This window comes from Populus nigra, chromosome 11, assembly GCF_951802175.1.
Source record: "Populus nigra chromosome 11, ddPopNigr1.1, whole genome shotgun sequence".
Classification (NCBI taxonomy): domain Eukaryota; kingdom Viridiplantae; phylum Streptophyta; class Magnoliopsida; order Malpighiales; family Salicaceae; genus Populus; species Populus nigra.
Genome location: NC_084862.1, coordinates 1,095,269 through 1,110,144, shown reverse-complemented (window position 1 = coordinate 1,110,144; position 14,876 = coordinate 1,095,269). Strand labels below are relative to the sequence as shown.

At 32.4% G+C, this 14,876-nt stretch overlaps 2 protein-coding genes across 3 annotated transcripts; one reads left to right on the top strand and one right to left on the bottom strand.

The window, feature by feature from the left end:
- Nucleotides 1–2,322: 2,322 nt before the first annotated feature.
- On the top strand, nt 2,323–4,836 carry LOC133667937 (universal stress protein PHOS32-like). Of its 2 annotated transcripts, none has more exons than XM_062087653.1 (3): nt 2,323–3,162; nt 4,117–4,163; nt 4,571–4,836. In XM_062087653.1, exons 1-2 carry the CDS (start codon nt 2,409–2,411, stop codon nt 4,122–4,124), a joined length of 762 nt encoding a protein of 253 aa, XP_061943637.1. In that variant the 5' UTR covers nt 2,323–2,408; the 3' UTR covers nt 4,125–4,163; nt 4,571–4,836. The 2 variants fall into 2 exon arrangements, with proteins under 2 accessions (XP_061943637.1, XP_061943636.1); XM_062087652.1 differs by having other exon boundaries at nt 4,470–4,836.
- Nucleotides 4,837–5,207: 371 nt separating this feature from the next.
- LOC133667936 (uncharacterized) lies at nt 5,208–9,145 on the bottom strand. The gene is made up of 5 exons (XM_062087651.1): nt 8,881–9,145; nt 7,733–8,190; nt 6,385–7,642; nt 6,121–6,267; nt 5,208–5,993 (listed from the first exon to the last, which is right to left on the bottom strand). Exons 2-5 carry the CDS (start codon nt 7,781–7,783, stop codon nt 5,371–5,373), a joined length of 2,079 nt encoding a protein of 692 aa, XP_061943635.1. The 5' UTR covers nt 7,784–8,190; nt 8,881–9,145; the 3' UTR covers nt 5,208–5,370.
- Nucleotides 9,146–14,876: the final 5,731 nt, after the last annotated feature.

Here is a 14,876-nt window from a genome sequence, read left to right as displayed (position 1 = left end):
CTTAAATTTAACTGTTCTAATTTATTGAAATTTATCCAACTTTACATGACTAAAACTAATTTCTTTTTTATTAATAATCTTATAAACATTGTTGCTAAATATTACTAAATTATCCATAATAGTAGTTTCTTTATGTTTGATATTATATTATGGTCCAACATGCCTTTTAATATATGTTTTAAATTATTTTTTATGTAAAAAATATTAAATTGATTTTTTAAAGTAGTTTTTAATAATTTTTATATGTTAATATCAAAAATAAAATAAATATTATCTTAATATATTTTTAATTAAAAAATAACATTAACAAATTACTCAAACACCATTTACTTAATAACTAGTACAAGTACTTCTCGAAAGAAGACAACATGGTAGTACAAGAAGTGAAGCGGGGAATTCATATAAGCCTGCCAAATGGACACACAATATCTTATTAGGTGGGGGCTACCCATAATACCGATTTATTATTATGAATGTTAGAGTGAGTTTATATATATTTTAATTAATTTTATGGGTTTTAAATTTAACAATTATATAAATTTTTAGTGATTTTAAGTTTTATGGAACTCAAATTAATAATTTTAAAAAATTAAATTTAAAAACTGACCAATTAAATTATACTATTTAAAAAAAAACTAACTATTTTTCAAGTTATGAGATGGTCAAGAAACATAGATAATAAAAGCTAAAATCATCATGTAACTGCTTACCTTCCGAGCATACAAAGGCTAAAAGCTCTCACCTAAAACAATCTAATTTTTTTTAAAAAATAAAATTTCTTCTACCTTTTTAGACTATTTGTTTTTTTTTTTACAATTTTTTTTCTTTCTTGTAACTCTTACAATTAATTCTACATTTGATTTTGTTAGTGAATTTTAGATTACAAATTGACATTTTAACAGGAACTTTACAAAATAAAAAAAATTGTTAATAAAATTTAAGTGCAAGTCAAAGTTTGAACAGCATTGTTTCAAGTTTTTTTAATAAAATAATATTATTTTGATTTTTTTAAAATTAAACTGAATTTTAATAAAATTATTAATTAATCCATCAAATCAACTAGATTTAATTACATTAACTCCTACCCGATTAATTTAAAACCTTAACTAGGTTTTGGTTGGAGAAATTATTTAATTAAATTGGAGCAAAGTCAGACTCATCCTAATCCCAAGTATTACTATAATCAATTGAACAACCGTCACAGAATAAAAATATTAGAAACAATGGGAAGCTTGATATTAAAAAATATATGTTCTTATATGAGACCCACATTTAACATTTTCTTAAGAAAATCTGTGCAGGATCAATTTAGTTATTAAAAAAGAGGAATATTGCATATATTACTAACTAAATTACAAATGAGTTTGTGGGTGCTAATTAATTTAATTAAATAATATAAATTACACCTTGCTTGTACCAAGAATGAAAGGGAAAATTCATCCCCAATTCTAACAAAGCCCATGGTAGGAAGTATAAGGAACATCCTCTGACTTTTTTTTTTTTGGACCCTTGAGTTAGATAGGAGTCTACTCTGCAACAAATAATCAATAGTTAAATAGAGTTATGATTAATAATTAATGGGATAGATGAGTTATATTATTATAATATGGTCTAAATTAGTTTATTAATATTAATTGGAGTCAGCAAATCATCATAGTGACATGTCAACTCAATACCTGATTTAAGTTAAATTTTATGTTAAATTAGGTGCAACTCAAGCCAATATATATTTTTTTATTTTAGAAATATAAAAATTAATTCTAAAATTATTTTAAAAAAATATATTTCTTCAATAAAACATATTTTTATCTCTTTTTATATAATATAACACTAATCAAACACAATTCAAAAGATTCATTAATAATGAACAAAATAATTATTGTTTCAAAATCAAATTTCATCATATATTTATTTTTGTTTTTCAAAAATATATTTTATTTCAGAATACATGAAAATAATTTTTTTATATTTTATATTAACACATTAAAATTATTAAAAAAATATTAAATTAATATTTTTTAAAATAAATATAATTTTAAAAAACATATAAAAAACAAAAATTATTGCAACCCCAGCCAAATTTAAAACTTTAGCTATGAAGTAGAAATTTTTGAAGTAAAATGTGAACCGCAGTACATTGTAGCATGAATAAAATGAGTATCTGGTTGCTTATATGATGGTTATTAGAAATTTATATAATTATTAATTTTAAAATTTATAAAATTAATCAAAATATACATTATCCGAATATCCACATTAAATTAAAATAAAAAACGAGCCTTCGCAATACAAACCTCAAGAGTTTCTATAAATACCACAAAAATCATGGCCGTGATTTTATCCTTCTCTCCAAAGTCAACCATAACCCAAAATAGACGAGAGAAAAGTTTCTCGTTTCTTTGATCAAAATGAACTCAAAACAACCATACCAGTCTGAACCGGACCTCCCAGTTCCACCACTCCCCGCCCTCCGCGTCCGCTCCCCTTCTCTCTCCACCGCCCCCACAGCCAACCGCCGTGTTGCCATAGCCGTGGACCTTTCCGACGAGAGTGCATATGCAGTCAAATGGGCGGTCCAGAACTACCTCCGTCCAGGTGATGCCGTGATCCTCCTCCACGTCCGGCCTACCTCCGCCCTATACGGCGCTGATTGGGGGTCCATTCAACACCAAATCAATAACAACAACACCCCTTTTGATCAAAATGACCCAGACAGTTCCGACAATCAAGAAAGGCAGAAACTTGAGGATGATTTTGATAGTTTTACAAATAACAAAGCCAATTTGTTGGCTAAACCATTGCTGGATGCTGATGTTCCTTTCAAGATTCATATAGTGAAGGATCATGACATGAAGGAGAGGCTTTGTTTGGAAGTTGAGAGGTTGGGGTTAAGTGCTGTGATAATGGGAAGTAGAGGTTTTGGTGCTACAAGAAAGATGGGGGGTGGTAAAGGAGGGATTGTTGGTGGTGGGAGATTAGGGAGTGTTAGTGATTATTGTGTGCAGCATTGTGTTTGTCCTGTTGTTGTTGTTAGGTGTAATGATGATGGTAAAGAGGAAGAGAGTACTGTGAAAATAGGAGGTCTTGGTGAGGAGGTTGAGGAGGGTCTTCATCCTGTGCCTGAGGAGGACCAAGAGGAGTGTATTGATGATGAGCTGAAAGGTTTGTATTTTGGAACTTTTTGCTTCATTTTTAGGTATGAAATGATGAGTTTTTGATTTTCTGATGTGGGTTTTGTGTTTGTGAGGGGAAATTTTGGGTTAGGTGATTGATTTGGTTAGTGGTGCTGTTTGCTTTTCTTGTTATGCTTGGTTTGCTTGCTTGCTGTGGTTTGGAAATTTTGGGGTATTTGTGTTGATGTTAGTGATGCTACGTGGAGAATTTCTTTTTTGATGTTGCGTGTAAATTTTAGTGTGGTTTGGGTGATTGATTAGAAAATCTGTTGTCCAAAACTCTATGGGGGATAAAGTTTATTTTTTTTAAAAAAAAAACCAGTAATCTTAGCATAGATTTGTTGAATTGAATATTCCGAGTTTCTAAACTCATAGAGGCTGTTCTAGTTTGTTTATGGGGAATTAGCTATCGAAACTTGTTTGTTGTGTTGGCAAATTGGTGGGCACCCTTGCCTAGCATATCTGTTACGAGGAATGAGCTGAGTAGTGATAAAACTTTGGGTCCTTTGTGGTAGGATGGGATATAGGAAAGGGAGAGTGATAGCCTAACTATCCCCTGTTTGGAACAGGATGGCATAGAGGTTTTATTCTTGACTAGGGTAAAGTAGATCTATATTCTATTTTGTGTAGGAAATTGCTAGATGTCCTTCTTTCTCTTCTTGGTGCTGCTTTTAAAATTCAGCATTGCTAACGTGATAGGTTAGAACACGTGGGGATTGCATTGTTGCTTTAGTAATTAGTGCTAGGTTTCCCTTTCCTTTTGGAGCTTATACAGCGAGACTTTGGACCTTTTGACTCTCTCTCATGCTTTTGGTAATAACATTGATGGATTTATCTGTTCTTAAATATGTGGTTTCTTCGCTTGGTAGTGCCTCTGTTTCCTAGTTCCTACCATGTTTATGAATTGTCATGGTTGTATAACTCTTAACCTCTCTTGTAACAGATGCTTAAAATGTGCTTGGTGCAATTGCAAGCTCCCTCTGAATTCAGGTGATGCTTAATTTTACTTCTTTTTCTTTGTAAATCTTGTTGAGCTCCCCCCCGCCAAACTTTGTACAGAAGGAGAAAAGGGTTTAAGATGAGAAGTATGAGTTGTGGGTTTTATTTACTGCATGGGGCACAAAATTATTGCAGTAACTGATTTTGTTTTTTTGAATATAAGATGTGCAGTGTTCAGATTTTCTAATCATACCTTTTATTCGATTAACTCATTAGTTATTTTGTCCTCAATAAGATGCCAAGTTTATTGCAATCTATTGGCCAAATCTGATATATGTATATATATGTTTCTCGCAGCGAACAATTTTAAGGCCACAAAATATGTGAAGGCTGTGGATTTTCATGAAGTTATAGGGTTAAAATTGAGACATGATTTTCTTTGTTGGACACTGAACCAGGTTGCTTCTCTTGTACATGGATCACGATGTCTGACAGAATAATTACTTCCTTTCTGGCTTATTGGCGTCTTTAGAACTCAATTCAACTGTGTTTTTTCTTCTTCTTTTTTTAATCAAGAGTGATGTATTGCAAGTTGCATATCTAAATGTTTACCCATTATCTCGGAGAATGTGTGTTTTTAGCATTTCAGTGTCTTGTCAGAACTGGTTTTTGGAGTTGTACAGATTTTAAAAAGTTCCATGGCTTTTATTCTTGTTTCTGGACATCTTTTGCCTCCCCGGTTTTCTCTTGGATTTGTAAAAAAATTGCAGCTTGCATGATGATGTTTAATTATACTCTCCTTCCTTTTCTGGCCACCATGTTATTTCTACATTATGCTCCTGGCTACTTGGGCGTTTTGTCAATATGTCCCCACTTAGAGGAGAAAGTATTGCTTGAGCCTCAACCCCCCGTTGCACAGGAAAATTAGGCAGATTGAAGATTAGCATGGCTATGAAACTTGCAGAGACGCTTGGTTCTGCATATCGAGAGAACCTTCAATATCCGAACCATACAGCCAATGTTCATATTCCTCTCGGGTTCTTGTGTGACTTTATGGTAACAAACTCATTAAATAACACCTCAGAATGCCAACAGTGCAAGAAAATAAACACCACTCGCGATCAGGGTAAACCAAAACATAGGATAATTCTAGTGCATAACAAGCAACTGCCTTGAGTAACAAATAATTCTGAGATAGGAAACCCCATATAACCAAAGTAATGATCCAGCCGGACTTTTGAAAGTATAATAGAATCTCCTAGAAAGCTCCCAGTGTCCCCTCACTTCGACTCCTGTGAACAGAGGACGACTCTGATCTAAAGTTCAGGAGTTTGCTACCAAGATCATGATGACGAAGACTGGTTGTTGCTTGGGTTCCACTTGGTTGTGAACGGAGATGCCTTCCACTTGACCGTTTAGTTGAGATCACAGGTTGACTTTTACGAGCATGAGTTGATGAAGGTAATGGCCTTGCACCACCAAGACCATGGCTAGCCTTTCTCACAGCCTTGTTATCTGACCTGAGGCCACGATCAAATTGATGGCTGCTGATGCCTAACCTAACTGATCGATCGGCAGTGTCTTTCAAAGTGCTGGCTTTAATTGACTGCCGATTGAAGTAAATCAGATGGGGAAGAAGGCCTTGCAGATATTTCTTGAGTTGTTCATCTCCAACATTTTTCTGGGCCGAATTTCCTTCCAAGCTGATGGCTTGCAAGGAACTGTAGTTGGCTGCAAGTTGGCCTAGACATTTGGTTGTCGAGATTTTGTTGAAACGCAGATCCAGCACAGACAGTTTCAACAAACGGTGGAGACCCTCTACCTCGCTTATTTTATTTGCTGCCAAGTATAACTCTTTCAAGGAGGAACATGATGCCAGACCTTTAACAAAAGAAAGTAGTGTTACAAGAATCAACACATATAATGATAGAAGATTTCAACACTAACACAGAAAAAGAACAAATAGGAAAGCTACAAACATCAAACGAAAATCCAGCACATAACATACCGTGTCCAATTCTGAATATACGATTGTAGCTCAAATCAAGTACACGAAGGCGGGTAAGCTCACGTAAACCCTCAATGGTGGAAATATTGTTTCTTGACAAATTCAACATATGAAGTCCTCGAGGGAGGGCACCAGCTGTTATTCTCACTGCAAAGGGTATAACAAACAAATAAAAATCAAACACAAATTTAGTTCAAGGCTATTCCACAAGGCACATAAAAAATCATGGAAGGAATAAAATGGGATGAAGTTGAAAAAGCAAACCTATAGAGTTCCCGGATAGATTAAGCATCCTTAGGCTACCAAATACACCAAGAAACGGGATCACTGCCAGCCCATGGTTTGACAGATGAGCCGTGGTAGCAGAGACACTCAAAGAAGAGATGTATCTTTTAGCAGCTTCTATGCCAGGAGTGTCCTTATTATCAACCTTTGCAGAAGTCAAATCATTGGAATCTCCCTTTACCGGGTCATCAGTACCAGGCAATCCATTTGTTTCTTCCAAAGGGCCAAAGTGTTGAAGATTGTTTACCCAATCCTTGATACGCTTCATTTTAAAATCCTTACTCGGCAATTCTTCCCACTGCTGAGTGGAGGATTCCCCTTGAAGATCTTTTGCCAAGTTCACCTCATCCATAACCGGCATTATCCAGTTCTGTGCCAAAGCTGAGTAATTATAAGACTCAAAACCTTCATCAATACAACTTCCACTATTGTTTTCCTCAGTATTAGGCATGTTATCATCCCTTCCTTGCTCTTTCATTTTCCGAGTTTCACCCCCCTGAATTGAAATCGTTGTCAACCTCATGCCTAGAGCATGTAGGTCCTCAGAAGATCTTGATTGTGGTGCTAAATATTCATAAGAATGTCTATGGGAAGTCAGTGCATAAGGGCCCATGTCTGAAAAGGAGCATGACTTTTCGAACATAGGAGGGCTGTGAGGTGACTGGTTACCAGATAAATTGCCACCATCACCAGAAAATGGAGTATCAGAATTTTCAGGTCCTTCCTTTTCAGAATAATGACGATTGTCAATTGAGAATATGCATTCCTTCTTAACAAAACCGTTACTCCCATGAAAAGATCCTAGTTGCAGGGCTTTCTCATGCTCACTAGTTGTGCTTATTCCTGAATCCTTGCTTCCATCTGGTCTGAGTAACCCATTCTGATCAAGGGAATCACTATAGACTCCTTGATCTATCTCCTCAGTATCATTGTCACATAGAACCCTTCCTTCATGGCATAATCCACTACCTAGAGACTGACTTTTCCTAATAAGCCTTGTCTGATGGGCTCCGATGTCATTCTTGTCATCCATTTTGTTCTCAGTCTTGTCAGAATTCCAGCTTTGTTCAAGAGATACATCAGCTCTTGTAGCATCCCTGACACCATTACTAATTTGATTACCCGCTTGTGCCTTTGGAAGTATTAAGCTTGAAGATTTAGTCAATGGCAGAGCTTGAATTTGAGATAGATCTTCTAAACTCTTATGCCTTGCTTCATCAGAAGGTTGGGCTGTTTTCTGAAGGAGAAACAAAAACTCTGATCAGAAAAAGCCATGGTACAATAACATCAAAGATGCTACCTCCAAGTCAGTGATTCCTCCACATACCTTTGATTTGTGAGAATGGATGCGAACACTGAAGCATGAGAACCTAACCATTGTAACAACACTAACACAAGCTACACGTCCACAATTGCCAAGACTTGAATTACATAAAGAATGCTATCAGCAAGCAACTATGGTATTTCTTCTTCCTAACGTCCAGACTCCAGGAGCCCAGAAGACCCGACTTTGCTAACTTGTTATCTTCAACTATCATCAAGCTTACAGCAACCTAGAAAAACTTAGCCATAATCAAGTGACAAGCCCTCTGAAACACGACACAGCCTCCAAACATGAGATGATCTTGATCGCCTTAAAGCACAAAGAAATATCACACCCTCATTATCACCCCACACCCTCCTAGAGGTGTGAGAATGCTTTGAGTTTGTTGCAGCGGCCAGAGTGAACCAAAATCTTCGCCAACTAGGAAAACCCAATTCCTAACCTGCATAAGAGATGCTGGCCTGAAAATAAGGAAAAAAAAGGTTGAGATAAATTTAACTGCAATTTCACCCAAGAAAAGGAAACAATATGAAGCTTGTAGGGTTGCAACTGATAACCATGGTATCAGTAACACATGAGATCCGCATTGGATTGGTCCAATAAAGAGAAAAAAGCATGAGACAAAAAAACTACTTGATGCAATTAGAAAACGAAAAATAGCATCTGAAGAACCTTTCTTTCTCGAGCATGGATCATAAACAAGAACCAAAAGCAATTAACCATCATTCATGTACACTGTACAGCCATCATTCCTTAGAAATTAATAAGGAAATAGTTACCACATATAGCCAATGCAGCAGCAAATAAACTAGAACCAACCATAGCAAATTCCAATGTTAACCCAAGATCAAAAGGCAGAACTTTATGAAGGAGAGGCACATTGCTGCTATTCAAAGACGCAAGAGAACAATCTATGCAATAAACAAAGAAACAGGAATACAAGGATATCAATCACGATGAGCTTTTAGCTCGAAAACAAGCGGAGAGAATTCATTCTCTCAAACAAAAAAAACAAACCCACTCCACAAACTATAAAATTACATGAATCAAAACCAAGAAATATACAAAAAAAAAAAGAAATCCATTTTGAGAAAACAAAAATAATAGTAACCAACACCCAAAAAACTAAGGGAGAAGGAGAAAGATGTTACCTTTCTTTAGCCAGGTTTTGATAAAGACAACGGCCTTTGTCAGAGAAAAAGGTTTTGTTTTTATTTAGCTGTTCTGTGCTGTTCTTGAGCTAGAAAAAAAAATTCATTATTACAATGGAAAAAAAAACTGTAAAATATATTTATTTATTTTGAGAGAGGTTGGATCAAGGAAGAGGCAAAGGTTGGAACTTGGCTAACCCTAAGATTTTGTGTATTGAAATTTGTGATTGTGATTTTTATAGACCAAAATATCAATGGCTGTGATTAAAAATAAAATTCCAATGGTTTCGTTTTATACTCCATTAATGTGGAAAGAACAAATGCAAAGATTGAATTGGATTCTTTGTTAATAAAACTGTGGTCTTGTTTTGTTGCTTTAAATTCTAAAAGTGTACTCGTTGACAGAATGCGTACTCTTTTGTATAACTATTAATAATATCTTTTAAAATATTTAAAATATATATTTTTATTATTTTTTCATGTATATTTGAAAAGTAAAATCTTAAATAATCTTCATGTTTTTTTGTTGAGTAGAAACATGCGAAATGCTACATTTTTCTTAACTTCAAACTCAAGATAATGCATAGAGGCTAATGAATATGTAATGTGTATAATGTTTTTTTAGATTAACGTGTATATCTGGATTAACTTGTGTGTATCTTGATTAATTCAATGAGCTTTAAAGTTAATGACCTTATAAGTCTTTAATGGTTTTAAGATTTGTAAGACTCGAACTGATTATATTTGAAGAGCAAATTCAAAATATGATTAATTGAGTTACTTTAAAATTTAAATACATAATTTCTAGTTTAAAATACAATTTGAGAATAACTTAAAAAAAGAGTTTATTTTGTGTTCGCCAGAAAAGAAGGATTGCAAGGAGGAGGAGGAGGAGGAGGAGGAGGAGGAGGAGGAGGAGGAGGAGGAGGAGGAGGAGGAGGAGGAGAGACTGTATCTTGTCGTTGAAGAATGGCAAGTGATGCCAAGCCACCTAACTAGTAGTTTCCTAAGGAGGAGGGATGTCCTTCCTTGTAGGTACTGCAAATTGACATAAAGTGATTTGCTTTTTCATGTGTATCACTATTTTTTTTAATTTATTTTCAGCCATATGAAAACAATATCAATATCAATTATTAAGCTTTGATTTGTTTGTTTTTTTTTTTTTGTGATTGATGGTGTATCATCGTTAATGATCTGGAATTTAAAGACAAGGAAAAGCAAATAACTAACGAATCAGGTGTTGACACTAAAATAGAGCTAAAAATGGAGTGTTAATCTCACTCCTTTAATTGAGTAATTACTGAATTCATCTTTGTAATCGAATAAAATCATAACTATTATGAATTGGATGCACGATGGGGATTTGTGCAATCACATAATCATGATTATACTTAAAAATAGTAACTAGTATAATAATTTTAAATTTTAATTTTGATTATTGCGAAAATAGGTTCATTCTTTTTTAATTTTTTATATACGAACCTCGAGTTTAACATCCTATGAAATATATAGAATTTATGGGAATGCGCGCACTGAGCCGATGTTGGGGTGTGCCCTTAAAATCGTCCAAGAAAAGATTTAATTTCGATTAATATAATATATGTAAGCTGATCCATGTGAAATGTGTGCTTTTAAAATTTCTAGATAGGGGATTTAATCTCTATGGATATGCAAGCTAGTCCAAAAATATTTTTTTAATGTCGAACAAAAAAAAGTTTTAGATAACATGCTAATTAATTTTGTTTATATTTTTTATAAATTCGGATAAAATTTAAATATATTATTGGTTTAATATTAATTATTTTATATTTTTCGATTCTTTTAATATGTTGATATAAAAAATAATTTTTAAAAAATAAAAAAAAATAATTTTGATATATTTGTAAATAAAAAATACTTTATAAAATAACTAATACCACATCCACAAATATTCTATTAATATTTCAACTTTAAGAGGTTGAATAATCTTTCCATCTCCATCCTAACACTTCAATTTTTTTTATTAAATTCCTTGCCTATACAAGATGATTAAAATATATATCTACCATCGAAAAAAAAATTTAAAATTTTATTTGGTTGATTTAAGTTTCAAATATGAAATATTATTTCCTACTATAATTTAAGTCTTAAGTTTGGTGTTTTATTTGGACATGGATGGAATGAAAATCCATCACAAATTGCAGAGCATCCTTGTAAAAAAAGAGAAAGAAACAATTATCAAAACACAGAAATATGTGTGAAATGAATTTCAAGTGGTGAGTATACATAAAATGTTTCATTTAATTAGCTAGGGAAGGTTCTTGCTCCCTTCCTCACTTATTAAAGAATATTTGAGGTAGTGGATACAGAAGAAAAGGTAAAAAAAGGCAGCAAAATCAAAGATCATCAATTATTTCATTCCTCTATGATCCAATCAAATCATAGCTAGGGAATGTAGGTTCCACCATTAATAAATATTCCAAGGAAGTGGCCTCGAAACAATTCTTGCTTTGAGAGTAATCAAACACATTCATACAAGCATTGGTTTTATCGGGGGGAAAAACAAACAGAAAAGCATGGAATTGATGAGTGATGGAATGGGGTAAATGCTCCCTAACCACAGCCAAAGGAAAGGGATAAAGGAATACGAAGAAGTCAAGAGAAGCACAAGATGATGATAAAGGAGGAGTGTGAGCCATGAATGTAGACACAGTTTTACTCGCATACATAATTAGATAACCATTGGTTTTGCCCTTCGTTGTGCATTATTATTATTGTTATTGTTATTCTCCTCCTCCTCTCAGCTCATATCACTTTTCTTCTTTTCTTTTTAATTATTTTATGGTTGGTAGTGGATTAATTTTCTAGTTTATTGCATCTCATTAGCTAATTTTTGACTTGATTATTTTATTATATATATAAAAAAACTAAGTGGAAATGGAAAGTCTTTGTAAACATAGATTTAGATTACTCTTCACATGACATGATGGTGTAATTATCATTTTGTTTTTTCTAAAAAAAATCAAATTTATAAAGGATAATTTAGTCTTTTTACATAGATTTAATATTATTTAAATGAAAAAAACTATTGGGGTGTGGGAGAAGCCCACGCATTTCGAGCGGTGTGTCTTGAAAGAAAAAAATATCATTTTACTATATTATTGAAAACACTCTTGCATCCTCTTTATATTGGTGCAATGCGTGTCAGCGGTTGTAGGGTAATTTTTTGTCAATGAATCTTTTTTTTTTATTTTCTCTCTTTCCTCCCTTAAAAATTAGAACTTGGTCATCTTTGTTATTGATATTTTAATTTTAGTTTTTGTTCTTTTGATTTATAATTTTTTTTCTTGAGTCATTTGTAAAAGTTTTATTTGTATTTAACTTCATCATTCAATCCTAATTTATAACATATATATTTTTTTTCAATTTATTCTTTATTCTTTTGATTAATAATTTTTTTATTAGCTCTTTTGTGGTTTATTGGTTTTTAATTTCATCATTCAATCCAAATTTATAGCATATTTTTTTTTCAATTTGGTCCTTATTCCTTTGATTTTCTTGTCCTTTCATTAAAGTTATTTTTCTTTTTAATCTCACCCTTCAATCAAAAATTTGTAGTTGCTCTCTAATTTATTTTTTATTTTTATTTTTATCCTTAGTCTTTTAATTTTTTTTTGTTTTGGATCCTTTTGTGTAATTGATTTTTTTCTTGATTTTATCATTCAGTATTTGATTTGTTGGGGATTGAGCTTCACAGTTGTTCCATGTATGGTGCTTCCGGTCTAATAACCCAGGTTACTTGAAAAGTTAACGGGGGTTGATATTTATTTTCTTTTTTAATTTCATTGTTTGATATTATTTTTTTAAAAAAAATTAGCATTGTGGTTTTCTTCAATTTCTTTTCTATAGGGCTATCCTCATCTCATGATCTAAGATACGAGTTTGATGGGTTAACTCAGACTGACTCTACCCTTATTGCCCAGGTTACATGTTTATCGTGTTACCTTGAGTCAGTTTCTTTGTGTTTTTTTTTTTATCAAATCTTGTCCTTCTATATTTAATTGCTTAAAAATTAAACAATATCATTTTTTCCGCTATTAGAAAAAATGTTTTTTTATTTTTTTGTCAATTTACTATCGTTGTTTTTTTCCCCTCAAGTTATTGTGATATTTGTTTTTTAATTTTTGCCTTTTTACTATCATTAATTTTTTTTATTATCTAATTAAAAATAAATCAGCTTATTTAACCAATCAAGACTATATAAACTGAGTTGTAGAGTTTTCTTTTGTTTTAAAACGCACGTCCAACATTTAAGTAAATTGTTTTTATAAAAAAAACCCATGGCGTTACTCGTGCCCATATCTAAGTAATGAGCCCATGTCTAGTAATATAATATACTTGGATAATAATAATAATATGAAAACACGAAAGTCATATGCCTGACCATCTATGAATGACCTAAATGATGATGGAGTTTAAAGGGTTTAAAAGATGAAATTTCAAAGATTTTTTAGGCAAGAGATATTTATGGATCCCACCAAATGTGTTGAATGATTAGAAAAAGTCATGGGTAATGGTTGTCTTCATGAGACTTCACTGAACCTCTGTGAATGCTCTCAAGGTCTCGTTCCATTTGCACAAAATGATTGATCAAGAGCTTCTGTTTGTTCTTTGCAGCGTGGTAACAAGGAAGGTGATGTAAAGGAAGATTGGTGGCAAAAAATGTTAAGAGTCTCATATTCTCTGTGATATGAAGTTGTGAAAAACCCCGTAGGCTTTTCATAATCGTGTTTGTGTCTGGTCCGTGAGTTTCTTCTATCTCTAGCATAGGGATGTCTCTGAAAAACAAGTTTCTTATGGATATAAGAAACACTCTAATGTTTAATTAAGTTAACAGATGTATAATAGAAATGAGAGAAAAATATTCAGTGTTTTCCCCTCTACATGATGACATGATTTTTAGGGGTTTTTAGAGAACTTAGGGTTTACTTGAAAAATTTAAGTTTTAATTACTAATAAAATTACTGATAAAATTTAAAAATTAATAAATAAATTATCTATTAGTAAAAAACCCCAATTAATTTATTGACTAGAATTCCTAATTTCATTTTATCACAACGTTTTCTTCTTCTTCTTCTTCTTCTTCTTCTAGAATTTGTCTTCTCTCTATACTCTCTCTCTCTCTCTCTCTCTCTCTCTCTCTCTCTCTCTCTCTCTCTCACTGTCAACTTCTTCTCTCTATCTTCCCTCTCATTCTCTTCCCCTCTCTCTCTCCATCCTTGACGTTAGACACGATCTTCTTCCCCTTTGCCTCCACGCCAAGTAAGTCTCTTTCTTTTCCTTTTTTTTTTTTCTTCCCATTGTTCTTTTATGGAAATTTTTCTTTTTTGGATGTTATGGAACTTATGGTTTGTTAAGAAGATTTAGTTTAGATAACATTAATTAATTTGTTATTAAGTATTTGAGTTTAATATATTGGCACTAGCTTTAGTTTATATATATATATATATATATATATATATATATATATATATATATATATATATATATATTCCACCATAGAACTGGCACTAGCTTTAGTTTTAGTTTAATCAAGAGAGAAGAAATAAAAGGGAATAATTGAATTCCAGAATAGGTGTAAAATCATATACTGTATAATAGATTTTATGTTGAAATATATTCTAAATTTTGTTTATGTTGTGAATTATTGATAAGGATTGAAAATCCCTAATTTTATGCAAGTTAGATTTTATGTTGAAATAAAGCTGGAAGAGAAGAATCTTGTTTGATTGATTTACCTTGGTTTATGTGTTGTTGTTAATTAGCTCAACTATGTTAATAATATTGTTTTAATTATGTTATATTAAAAAGATTTGTTTGAGTTATGGTGTTATGCATTTATTTAGAATTGTTAATAAGAATTTAATGCATTGAGTTGAATTGGTATTAAGGTTTTGATTGTTTTGTAATACAGAATAATGTGAAAATATTAGGTAGTCTCCAGATACTATCGATTT